The sequence below is a fragment of the Misgurnus anguillicaudatus genome, chromosome 5 (assembly GCF_027580225.2).
Source record: "Misgurnus anguillicaudatus chromosome 5, ASM2758022v2, whole genome shotgun sequence".
In the NCBI taxonomy this organism is placed as follows: Eukaryota; Metazoa; Chordata; class Actinopteri; order Cypriniformes; family Cobitidae; genus Misgurnus; species Misgurnus anguillicaudatus.
Genome location: NC_073341.2, coordinates 24,562,035 through 24,576,131, shown reverse-complemented (window position 1 = coordinate 24,576,131; position 14,097 = coordinate 24,562,035). Strand labels below are relative to the sequence as shown.

General features: G+C 37.5%; 1 protein-coding gene across 3 annotated transcripts in view; it reads left to right on the top strand.

Moving 5' to 3' along the window:
* wnt2bb (wingless-type MMTV integration site family, member 2Bb) overlaps nucleotides 1-14,097 on the top strand; it is a 46,833-nt gene that overhangs the window by 14,004 nt on the left and 18,732 nt on the right. Inside the window, exon 1 of one of the 3 annotated variants that reach the window (XM_055167811.2) lies at nucleotides 12,000-12,808. The exons of the other annotated variants lie outside the window; for them this stretch is intronic. Coding sequence (XP_055023786.2) covers nucleotides 12,609-12,808 — 200 coding nt within the window. The 5' untranslated portion in view covers nucleotides 12,000-12,608. Of the gene's footprint in view, nucleotides 1-11,999; nucleotides 12,809-14,097 lie in introns of those variants that run through there. 3 annotated transcript variants of the gene reach the window in all.

The window sequence follows — 14,097 nt, the reverse complement described above, 5'->3', positions numbered from 1 at the left end:
AAGTTGTGACAACTAATTTCTGTTGACATGACTTGTAAATCTGAGTTGATTTATCAAAAAATTTTAAGGCAGCAAAGTTTTCTTTACAGTGTAGAATCATACTGTGTATTCCTTTTATATTGCATATTAAAATTGATTTAATACCTAATTACATAAAAAATTGTGTACTTTTACTTTTCTTGAGTAAATGTACAAAAGTACTTCTTACTTATATAAAAAGATGTTTAATGTACTTAAATAATAAATATAAACCAAAAACTTGAAATTATGAAATGTAGTGGAGTAAAAATTATGATAAAATGCTTTGGCATATGTTTTCCAAAGAAAAACACTGATAAAATACGAATACTTAAAAATGTACTTTTATATAGAAAGTAAAAATATTTAAGCAGTGTCCGCCTCTGACAGACACTCAAACTTGGAAACATATGTGGGCTTTATTCCGTTAAAATGTGCGAACGTCATGTAAAGAATGAATGAGAAACGGGATGCATTTGTTAAAGAAAAACCATAAACTAAACAAATGCACATTTAACCTTTAGCAGTTTACAGTCCAGAGAACATCTCATTCAACACCACTCATTTCCTTACTTCACTCGCACGTATAGTTAATAATCGTTTGCCTCTTTGATAGTTATGCCAATAAGGCCTTATAAATTTGATTTTACTTGAAAAAGCAAGAGACAAGCATCAAAAGAGAGCGAAAGAGTTTGTATAAATCGAAACAGAATATGTTTCGGCTGTGTGCTGGTGTAGAGCAGGTTCGTCCTGGCTCGAATATCAAAGCTTTCCTGTAGCCTGTTCTACGTTCAAGCTACACACACACCTGCAGCAAGTTAGAAATGGTGTCATCGCTCAGAGAATAGCGAGCTACTCTCTTTTTCTCTCTTTGCCTTCTCATGTTGAACCCCTCCAGGCTGAATCTTCATGTGCGGCCCATACAGCCCCACACACACCCAGCATATGCATGCATCTACAGAACATAACAATAAGTAGACAGGTTTACAAAAGCATATTTACCAGTCTACCTACAGTAGTGTGAGTTGGTTTAGCTTGCATAAGTCACTTGTCAGTTCCAACCAATCCAATAATGTAAATGTGCCGCCATTTAATATTTACTAAACGCCGAATCTCTCTTCAACTCGGATGAACTCAAATGCTTTGTTCAGACCAGCAGGGCAAATCAGATTTTTGGCGTATCCAACTCAGATCCGTTAAGTTGTTTGTAGTCTGAACAGCCAAATCCCTTATGAAATTAGTTTTTTACAAACTCGATCCAAACCACATATATGTATATGTGGCTTGAAATCCGATTAACATCAGGTTTTTGGAAATGCGCTTCAGTCATTCGGGACTCTACATGACTTGAACATCATAGCACAGCTGTTTCTGTTCCCTTATTTATGCTCACATGTGCCATTCACTGTGTAATAAATGTTAAATGAATGAGGGGTTTCAGACAAAACTCTTTTATAAGCCTATTTTACATACATGGTATTTATTTATTAATTGGAAAGTTGAACAGTATGTACAGTCAGTCCTAGAACTGAATAATTGGTTGATGTGTGAACAAAGTCAAATTTTTTTTCCATAAAGTACAGCTTCAGGAGTGCTTGTCCGCATGTAACCACAGATGAACACTGTGCAAAAGGCCTAGGCCACCATGCCAGAATTAGATTTTTTGTTTTTTTCAATGTTACAGTGATAATACATAATTGTTGCTCAATCTCTTTAATAGAATACATTCAGAAAATACAGGAAATGTATGTAGTATTAAAAACTGTATAAAAATGTATGTGTGTCAAGTTTTTAGGGTAAACTCTCCTTTCACTTGTGCAATAGCAGGAAACTGCAGGATCTCTAACCTAAATAAAATTAAATCCTAATTTCTAATTTAATTTTTTTTTAATTTTTACTTCATTCTGCTCAAAACGCTTAAGATGTGTTAAGTGCTAAGAGAGGTCACACTAAACACCGACGATGCCTAAAGAAGACATTTAGTCCTGAATTTTTTTCCCTGTATTTTCAGTTTGTATCTTAATAAAATAGATTAAAAAATAAATATGGATGGACATTAAAACTTCTAAAACAACAAGTCTGGTGGTGGTGGCCTAAGACTTTTGCACAGTACTGTATATTTACACATTCTGCTCTCTTATAAACGTACAGGCAGCGGCAGTGTGGAATGCGTCAGTCTCTTGTAGTGCTAGAGATCAGAGCAAATTCTGCTAAATAAACAGCTCTGCTTCCACAAACTAGCTGTGCACCGTGCGAAAGAGCGAGCAAGGAAGATAGACAGAGAGAGAGAGAGAGACAGAAAGGGAAAGTGAGGCACAGACACATCAACACACTGACCCTGCACAAAACTGACAGCCCTGCTGACGGAGACACATTAACTCTCACACACACATTATACACCATGAGACACATGACATGTTGAAATGAATGAACAGATGTGATCTTATACAGATCACTGGGGTTGTTCTGTCCTGCTGTGCTGTAAGAGGTGGTCTGCAGTAACAGCTTCATGTCTAAACATAATCATTACATAGAGCTATTACAGACAGGAGAGAGATAGAGCGAGGGAAAGAGAGAGAGAGAGAGAGAGAGAGAGAGAGAGCAGTCTATGACCTAGGATATAATACTGAAGAGAAAGAGAAAATAAAAAGAGGCAGAGATTGAGAGAGTGTTGAGACAGGACTTGTTTACTCGAGCAAATAGTTTAATTAGTCATAAGCACATTAATCTGGTCGAGCAAAATGGAAATGAGCCAGGGAATGATTTCCCAATTTTATCCTATATGGCTAGAGAAGAGAGGAACTCCTCTGGTTGTGGACCACTTTAACGGTACAACAAAAACACATCCTTAAATCTCACTGGATGATGTTGTTAATTTGGGTAATCAGTCGATTGTTTTGCTGGACATTTGCTGTTTTTTGCCTTTTCTATATAAAATCATCTGAGCAATTCTTTGCAATATGTCAACCTTAACATGATAAAATTATGTTTTTACCTAAAGTTTTAGATCTCCATATTTGGTGGCTTATATACCAGCAAGGTCTCATTTTTGAACATTTCTCAAATTTCCGATAGTTAGGTAAGCACAGCTTTCATAATTGTTACATATATATATAACGGAGAATACCCTGCCTTCATAGAGATTAGAATGGACCCATCCTTCTTTAAGTCCTTGCTAAAAACCTATTTGTTTTCCTTGGTGTAATTAATTACATTCAATTTTTAATGAGTGGTTTAAAATTTTTCTCTGGTCTGTTTCCTGTATATGTGTAAAATTATTTTTCCTCTGAAAAGCACTTTGGTCAGCCTTGCTGTTGTAAATGCGCTATTCAATTATCAGAAATTTCAGAATCATAATATGCATAAGGGTCATAAATGCACACACAAAGATTCAAAATAAATAAATATCATTTGAAGAAACATTTTTTCTCCATTTTGGGGGTATTAGTGTCTCTGGCTTGTGCATTTTAATTGACAGAATTCCTAGAAAGTTTGTTGTCTCCCAAAAATGTTTCCTTTTTTGTCACCATCCCTAACACATTAATCCTTATCTAAAATAGAGAATGAGTATAGACTGATATTTTTCTGATGTCATTAAGAGGTTCAGGAAAACATAAACAGATTGTTCAAAATATTTGTTATATATCTCGGTAAACACTTTACAGTAAGGTTCATTAGTTAACAATAGTTAACATGAACTAATAACGAACTGCACTTATACAGCAATTATTAATCTTTGTTAAAGGATTAGTCCATTTTCTTAAAAAAAAAAAAATCCAGATAATTTACTTACCACCATGTCATCCAAAAAGTTGATGTCTTTCTTTGTTCAGTCGAGAAGAAATTATGTTTTTTGGGGAAAACATTCCAGGATTTTTCTCATTTTAATGGACACCAACACGTAACAGTTTAAAATTGCAGTTTCAATGTCGTTTCAAAGGACTCTAAACAATCCCGAACGAGGCATAAGGGTCTTATCTAGCGAAAGGATTGTCATTTTTGACAATAAAAATATGCACTTTTAAACCACAACTTCTCGTCTATCTCTGGTCCTGTGACGCGAGCTCACGTAATTGCGTAATGCCGTGGAAAGGTCATGTGTTACATATTTGTAACGCACATTTGTGGACCATTTTAAACAATAAACTGACACAAAGACATTAATTAGTATCATTCCACATACAACAACGTCGGAACGGCCCTCTTTCAACACACTTGTAAACACTAGGGTGTAGTTTCGATACGTCATCCGTGACCTCTTGGCGTGACGACGTACTACGTGAGGTCGCGCTGGCGCGTCACAGGATCGAAGATAGACGAGAAGTTGTGGTTTAAATGTGCATTTTTTTATCGTTTCACTAGATAAGACCCTTATGCCTCGTTTGGGATCGTTTAGAGTCCTTTGAAACTCAGTTGAAACTGCAATTTTAAACTGCATTAAAACTGATAAGTTTTGGGGTCCATTAAAGTCCATTAAAATGAGAAAAATCCTGGAATGTTTTCCCCAAAAAACATAATTTCTTCTCGACTGAACAAAGAAAGACATCAACAGTTTGGATGACAAGGATAGACTAATCCTTTAATGTTAATTTCAACAATTACTAATACTTTATTAAAATTTTGTTAACGTTAGTTAATGCACTGTGAACTTACATGAACATACAATTAAAAGCTTTATTTCTATTAACTAACATTACATACTGTAACAAATGTATTGCTCAAGGCCAAAGATTGAATTCGTTGTGAAATCAATGAGTGAAATCAAAATATTTTCATAATAAGACTTTACCATGGATTTAACGGGCAGGCACAGTTTATTGAAATTACACCGTAATCTAGTCAATTAACTAACCTTTACAAAATGTACCATGGATTATAGTAAAAATGTAGTAACCATGTTTTTGTGCATAACGATTACCATTTGTTAAACCATGGGTTTACTACAAAAACATGTTTTTTTAACAATAAAACCATGGTTAATTTTCGTATAGGAATGCACGTTTTTGTCATGGGTTCCCCTTGGAATTTCTGAAAGGGATTTTTTTTATAAAGGTGGTTTGCGATTCATGAGTAAAATAGGGTTTGTGGTTAAAAATCTCAAGGAATGTTAACCACAGACCATTTTACTCTTAAAGTGAAAACCACCATGCAAATCATTCTTCCGGCTTGCCCTACAAATTGATGTTGTTGACCGAACACTTCAATATGGTAGCTAAGAAGTTAAACCAAACACATGCACTGTGCATTACGTTATTGACATGAGAAAACCAAAAAGTCCAGCTGGTTTTGAGAAGCACTACGCTCTTTCCTCAGCAGACAGACAGTGATGTGGTTCAGTCTGGAGATCTGAATCTATTGTTGGATGCATGATGTTCATGCCTAGTCAGATCCTGTGTATGTGTGCATGTACATGTTGGTTACCTTTTTTGCTCGTCTAAGGTCAGAATGTACAACCGTGGACAGAATGCACAAATGGTGATGCGTCATAACATGTGACCCTCGGTGCATGACTCAGAGACAGACAGGGAAGAGAGAAAGAGACAGAGAGTCTCTCGCGCATCATTTCCTGAGGCTTCCAATGCTGAGTTGTATCCTGTCAGACTCATGACACACACACATGCACAGTTTCACACATTATTGGACCAATTTTTCCTCTTTCCTAAAAACACTTGAAGAAGATAATTTGATAGGTAGGTTCCTTATGCATGGCAGGAGTCTACAATGTGAAGTATTTTTCGTTGTACTCAATATGCATATACATTTTTTCTGTGGTGAGAATTTATTACAGTAAAGTGATGTGAATGCACTCAGGAAATCAAAAGAGGGCTTTGGTCTTGATTGTTTATGTCTTTGCTGTATGTACGGGGGTACACAACAATCTCTTGTGTTTGTAAGTACAGTAGCTAAATAAAGCTTCAAATTAGAAACAGTTTCTGAGAAGCTGAACTGCCACTTCAGAGTGTTTAAATGTGAATAGATTCCATCATGCTGTCAGATCATCCAAAAATACAAGACCATAAATTAGTGCAAAGTGTGAGACGGATGACAGCATGAATCTCTCTCTCTCTCTCTCTCTCCATTGGAGGTATATTTAGATTCTTTATCGTTTTTGACCTTGACTTCTATTTAAGGGTATTGCTTATAAATTCATGCTGATGAATGTTAATTGTCACTTATGCTTCATCCTCGACTTTACTGGCCATCTCCATCATCTGTTCTTATATGACTGTCACATTGTAAAAAAAGATTGAGTAAACATAAAATTTTAAGGCAACTTATCATAAGAACATTGTTAAGTAAACTCAACTAACTAAGAACCAAAGTCCACCCAACTTAAAAAATTATGTTAACTTCACAAGTTGCCACAACATAAATATTTATGTTTATCAAATTAATAAGAAAACTTATTATTAATATTATCATTTTTTTTAGTTTTTTGGGGGCCATTTTGCCTTTATTTTGACAGTGATTAAGGAGAGGACAGGAAAGTACAGGGAGGAGAGAGGGGTACGGGATCGGCAAATGACCACGAGCCGGGAATCAAACTTGGGTCGCCGAAAGTGCAAAAGCACCACATGTCGGAGCGCTGCCCAGTACGCAACCCTGTATCACGAAATTATGTACCTATAGTCATGTAAATTTGTGATTCTTATGCATGACACTGACACGATTTTCCTCCTTTTTGCGTAAACGCATTTCTGTTAACGTGTCACTGTCACGTATTTGTTACTCAACTGTTTTGCCCTATTTTCAAACCATTGACGCTTTGGTTTAGGGTTAAGGGCTCGTTATAGTTGTGCGTAGGTACTACGACGTAGCCGTGACGGTGTAGGTTCTGCGTCGGTTTTCATTAATATTTTTGCGTCGACTTGCAAACACACGCACAGACCGCTGGTAGGAAGTAACCACACATGTAACCACAGTAGCACCGCGACCGTCAGAGAAGAAGAAGCTTAGCAAGTTAACCCACAAATGAAGAAGAAACAGCAACTTGTTGTGTATAATTTTAGAAGACCAGCAATGATGGAAGTAAATAAACAACGACTTCTGATGCAGTTTGAGTTAAATCACTCCTCAACTTGGCTCATCTTTGTTTTCACCGTCACAAACGGAAATACCTATGACGCAGTTTTTTTTACCTGACGGGAGGGGTTCTGGTGGACCAATCACAGCGCTTGGGGCCCACGTAGATCTGACGCGCTGTTAAAAATTTTTCAAGGTGCGCGTCAGGCTACGCAGAGCTACGCACAGGCTACGGATAGGCTACGGCATAGAACCTACGCACGACCATAACTCGCCCTTTAGATGTGGTGTTTGGGTTAGGATGTCACTTTAAGTATTGGTTTATAACTTTTTTCATGATTTTTTATTTTTTTTTTTTACTTTTAAACCATTGTCGTCTGGTGTTAGGGTTAGAGATGAGTTTGGTAGATGTCATTGTATGTAAATCTAACCCTAAACTGAAGCGACAATGGTAAGAAAATAGGACAAAACAGTTAAGTAACAAATACGTGACAGTGACACGTAAATTTCTGTTTATGTGTCATTGTCACGTATTAAGATAAAAATAGTAACTAAGTAATTTTTTGCAGTGTGGGTGTCAATTTTTGATTAGGGATAAAGCATGTAAAGCTTCAATCGTGACAATGACACATAAACATTACGTGACTATAGGTACATCATTTTGTGAGACTGGGTAGCAGCAAAAACTGCACATTTTTGCTCACCTGATCTCACAAATTACATGAAATTTTCTGTGTCATTGTCATGTATTTCTCACATTTTACATGTCCGTGCCACGACTTTCTTTTCATGTCAGTTTCATGTATTGGTTACTCAACTGTTTTTCCTATTTTCTTACCGTTGTCACTTCGGTTTGGTGTTAGAACGACTTTCTGTTTCATAAAATTACATCCTTACCCAAACGCCAACTCTAACCCTAACATCAGACAACAATGGTTTAAAAAGCATACGAAAAAATTGTATAAAACAATAGTTAAAGGGATAGTTCGGCCAAAAACGATATTAAACCCATGATTTACTCACCCCCAAGCTGTCTGAGTTGCATATGTCCATCGTTTTTCAGACAAACACATTTTCGGATATTTTAGAAAATATTTTAGATCTTTCTGTTCATTAAATGTAATGTTATGGGGTCCAGCAATAGTCCACGACCTTCAAGTCCAAAAAAAGTGCGTCCATCCTTCACAAATTAAATCCAAATGGCTCCAGGATGATAAACAAAGGTCTTCTGTGGGTAATCCGTGCGGTGTTGTTGTAGAAATATCCATATTTAAAATGTTATTAACGTTATAAACTACCTTCCGGTAGCGCCGCCATCTTAGACTCAGGAGAGAGTATTAGCGTAGTGTACGCACTTTTCTTAGTGACATATGACAAATTCGGAGGGCGGGGGCACAGAGCAGCAGCAGAGAAACTCTGTACGCTGCGTAAGCTCTCATCCTGAATGCGCATCACTCCAAAATGGTGGCGCTACCGGAAGGTAGTTTATAACGTTAATAACATTTTAAATATGGATATTTCTACAACAACACCGCACGGATTACCCACAGAAGACCTTTGTTTATCATCCTGGAGCCGTTTGGATTTAATTTGTGAAGGATGGACGCACTTTTTTGGACTTGAAGGTCGTGGACTATTGCTGGACCCCGTAACATTACATTTAATGAACAGAAAGATCTAAAATATTTTCTAAAATATCCGAAAATGTGTTTGTCTGAAAAACGATGGACATATGCAACTCGGACAGCTTGGGGATGAGTAAATCATGGGTTTAATATCGTTTTTGGCCGAACTATCCCTTTAAAGTGACATCGTAGCCCATACAGCAAATCTAACCCCAAACCGAAGCGACATAGTTTAAAAATAGGAAAAACGGTTGAGTAACCAATACGTGAAACTGACACGAAAAGAAAGCTGTGGCACGGGAACGTAAAATTGCGGAAATACGTGACAATGACAAGGAAAAATTTGCAAAATATTTTGTGACTATTTCACATAATTTGTGAGATCATGTTGTTTTGCTCACACCTACAAAGTGGCAATTTTAACATAATAAACTATCTAAATTGTATTTTGAGCTAGAACTTCACATACGTACTCTGGGGACACTAAAGATTTATTTTACATCTTAAAAAATCTAAAAAAAAAAATCTAAAAAAAATTATCCTTTTGTAAAAAATTGTGTCACAAAATGGCATTGTTTTCTAAGAAGCTGGTTATATAAATAAAACATTAAATAATTAAAATGTCATTAATGGTGAACATTAAAATATTAAAATATCTACCCCAGCTGTCATTGGGGCAGTACCCTTTAAAGAGGTCCTAATGTAATTTAAAGATTAAAGTACCAATATGTATCTTTAATATACTAATATGTACTATAGGTACTATAACATGAACTCTTTAGGTGCAAAACTTACTTTATACTTTTTGAAATGCTCTATGAGTCTATGTGCTCAGATGTTTTGGCACATGACTATGAGTCTTCTGCTGTTTCAGCATTAGTTTGAAAGACTCTTGAGTTTTTATTCCTCTGTTTACAATCAGCACTTTCATATTGTGACACAATACAGTACACCATCAATTAATTTGTACCAAATCTGCAGATTTTTGGCACTAAATATGGGGAAATCTACAGAATACATTTTAACATGGTAAACTGGGCTGATTGTATTGCACTCGTAATAGTTGATACACAGCAAGCATTACCAATTTAGCTAAAATATTGAATTAATAAGCAAGGCATGTCAAACTTTCTTTTCTGTGTTCACATATTCTGAGCATAACATACAAGCGTAGAAGACTACAAAGCAAGACAAATTAGTGAATTACAGGAACAGTTGAGAATGGTTTTAAAAATCAGGTGAGTGTTTCCCAGAGCCCTTTTTTAAAATAGCCGACAGATGATTTCTGAGCGGGCAGGAGGACACTCGCAGTGCACTCATTCCTGAAGCAGTGCCAAACCTGACGACACTGTCACACAAACACAGCTTCATATTCATACACAGGTACAGAAATAAACCGTGAGCTCATTCTCTCAGGTGTTCCTGGTCACTGTGGTCACCTTGAGTGCCTATTTAGTCTACTAAAGAGCAGGCAGGAAAAGGACAGAGAGAGGGAGAAAGAAAGAGAACATGGCAGCTGATCTCATACATGGAGTAATGGCATTCTGCATGCAGCCAAATCTCAGTGTTCAATATCACAGTAATGGTTTATTTATATGTTATTTCGTGTCACTTTTATAATTGTTTTCTGTCGACCCAACTGCTATGTAAAAGTCAATTAAAGAACTTTATGCAGAAGACAAATACTAGACGGCTTTCTGACTGTCAGGATGTTGGTTAGCCTCAAATTTACTTTAGGACATGAAAGCAGATTCAGGGATACAAAAACACAGAAGGAACACTCAGACAAAAACCTGTAGAGAAAACGTGCATTTGATTATTTGTTTATTTGATCAGTCTCTAAAATCCTCACCGAAGCATTTGAAATAATGCTGTGCCATGTAATTTTTATATGTATATATTACTGCAAATGGTGTGTCTCTGATTAAACAGTAAAGATTACAGGAAATTACTGGTAAATTACATATTGAAACAAAAGCAAAACCAAAAGAAACCAAATGACTTACAGACAGGACTTCAGTGCGTTTGCTTTCTACATTGCGTTCTCGCTCACTCTTTTATCCCCAAGTTGTGCTGTAATTCACAATTGTTTGTTGTAATTGTTCTGTAATGCCTTTAATTTGCCATAAAATTAGCTGAACTGACCTGCACAAGTATTCTCAACAGAGCAAAGCAACGATGACGTCTGGTGCACTATAAGCCATCCCAGTTTTTGGTGAACCAAAGCAAAGCTAAAGTTAAAAATGTCAATTTCAGGATGAAAAAATAAACCTAATTTAGTATTTGCATGATAACTATACTTTGTAATGATTTAAGCCCACACTGTAAAAAAATGCTGTAATTATGCAGCTGGTTGCCAGTAACTTACTGTAGACGATAAAGACTGAAAATGTTTCATGTTCATTTAATTTTGAACAAACTGTTGCCAGTAAATAACATAAATGTAAAATCTACAGTAAGTTACTGTAATTTATACAGATTTTTTTTTACAGTGAAATTGCAGTAGGCCTATGTGTAATTTATAATTCATAGGGGTGGTTTCCCGGACAGGGATTATCTTAAAACAGGACAAGGCCTTAGTTTAATTAGGAAATATAACTAGTTTTAACAAACATGCCTTACTTAAAACATTACTTGTGCATTTTGAGGCAAAACAAATGGCACTAGTGTATTTTAAGATATGTCAGTGCAAGTTATTTTCAGTTTGGACGGCTCTTACATTTATTTAAGTCTGACTAGTCTAATCCCTGTCTAGGAAACCGCCCCATAGTTAGTTATAATTGGGAACTGTTTTTTTTTTTGCATTATTAGAACCTCCCTAAATTTTAACCCCATGCAGACTCAACGCATTAGATTTTTAGACTCTGCATTAATATAATGAGTGTTTTTACTCATCCAGACTCATGCAACAAACTATGTGATGTTTTGAAACAGGAATCCGCGCGATGTTTATACACAGCAGCACTCGTGCAAGCTCTAGAGTCTTATCTGTAAACACGAGCTTGTGTATTCAGACACGCGCATCTCTCCAGACGCTAAAGGCGTCGTTATTGCTCTTATATTAGAGGGAACTTGAGTACATTCAAAATATTTATTCATTTATATTTATCGTTTCTACGTATTAAATACCCAAATTAGCTTGCTACTAAAAATTGGAAAAACAAAGTAGAATAAGGGATACTTTTGTTTAAACTATTTGTTTGGATAAAAATGATTGATTGACTTTCACAGCATCTTTAGTTTAAAGTCTCCTTAACCCCTCTTTTACACTTTTTCCAATTTTTACTGTGTTTGTGAGCTTGAACTCAAGCGAGGATGCGGCGTGTGTAAACGAGTTCAGCAGGTGAAATGTGCGTCGCACGCGCCTAGACTGACCAGGGAACGGTACTCCGGCGCTCCGGTCTCATTGAACGCTACCCAATAAGAGCGGAGGGACGGCGGGCTGTCAACATTCCTATCACCCCTCTCTCTCTCTCCCCCCGTCGCCCACCCCTTCGTTCTTCAGTTCGCACAGTTCATCGCTCCGGTTTATCTCGCGCAGTCTGCTATCAGCGCGAGGCGACTCCAATGGAAAAACGGAGAGGCGCGCGTTTCGCAGCTTTGGGGATGATATCTGTCCTGAACGCAAAACGTGTGAAGGAAACGTGGAAAAGTTGGCGCTGTCTCTGATCCTATTGCACCTCACCTAGACTTCATCTATTTCTCAAGAGGAGGTGAAAAAAGAAAAGAAGAGAACCTGCCGTCTGGCTTGGATTATTTCTGCTGTGGTTGCCAGCTCCCGGGGAATACTTTTATATGGCACACGCTAATATCCGGGCAGATACATGATATCCGTCCGTGCTTCGGAGCTCTGTGTTTCAGACATCCCAACTTTAGCAGGTCACCTTAACCTATTACACCCATTTAACACAAAACAGAGTATTTTCTCATCCCTGCTGTGCGATGGGTCCAACTATGTTTGGCTTCGGTAAAGCTCTTGGGTCGCCTCGGATTCATAACAGATCTGCCAAAGGCTCAGGATTAGGACATATAATCAGAAACGGCACATCTTCACAATACAGTCCCCGCGCGTCCTCGCGGTTATGCTGCGCGCTTACATTCATCTTGCTCATCCTCACGCCGCGTGTGGATTCGTCCTGGTGGTAAGTAGAGTTCAGCATCTCCGGCTTTTAATGTTGTTTCAGGGGTTGTTTAATGTTGTTTTAGGTGTTTTACAGATACTGGACACTTTTAAATATTTATAATTTTTCCCTGTTCAATTTTACTTAATGTAAGTACGGTGTAGATGAACAGTAGGTACATTTTTGAAAGAATAAATTATAAGCAAATTTAATAAGAAATTGCGTTTTAAAACCATTGAGCACAGTTTCAAATAATGTCTGATTTTCTGGTAATTTAAAGTTGATGAAGTGGGCAATCATAGGTGTGGAGATGGCAGAGGACACATAGTGCGCGTGCAGGAACGGAGTCTCGCCGCTCTCACCACCAAGAAATTGGCCTTTAAAACGCAATTATTTCACAAACACACAAAACACACTCCTCGTACCCAAAGAAATAATTTCTAAAAGCACACGAGTCTTGGGGTTTTCCCCAGCGCCTGTGCGTATGGTAACAGGCAGGGCACATCATTATATCAGAGTTATGGCTTTGGTTTTCATGGTGTGCTTGAGGTGTTGAGCCAGCCAATAATAAAGAAATACATTAAATAACCGCAATATGTGCCGTGCCTCCCTCAATATGTAACCACCAGCACACACCCTTATGCCTGCTGACTATGTACAATAAGATCAGACACAGGTTACTCTTTTGTCTTATGATTTTAAATAAGCAGAAACATAACTGGGTTGCATAGTTCTGTGTTAAAGGTAGATGGGTGGATGGATGGATAGATAGATATATAGATGGGAGCAAGTCCTTGCAGTATCAGGGTGTACTGTATTGAGTCACACTGACATTTCCAATGTGAGCCACTCACCACAGAGTCTCTCTCGCTTCTTCATTCTCTCTCTGATCTGGTCATCCATCATTTTAAGCAGACAGAGCAGGAATCCTCTTAAGCTACTGGGCGGCCTGTTAGTGTCTCATAATAGTGAACTTATTTCACAGGCACACACACACACAGTTAAAGTCAGACGTAAGCCAGCCACAGGCTTCCACACAGGGAAGTGTGGTCTTGATTTGAACTTTTTTTATACTCTTGACCAGTACATTTTTGCACACAGCCCAACCAATGCATACCATGTAAGAAATGTGGAGAAAGAGAGAGGCATAGTGGCACAAATGTATCCAAAATGAAGCAAATCACCTGCTCCCCATTCAAAATGAACAGCAGACGTTTGGAGCCTTAGTTCCATGACAGCAGTAGTCTCTGGGGCAGATCCGGGCCAAAGTCAGCAGATCTGGTGCATGTCCACCTCGGAGTCTAGTGGTG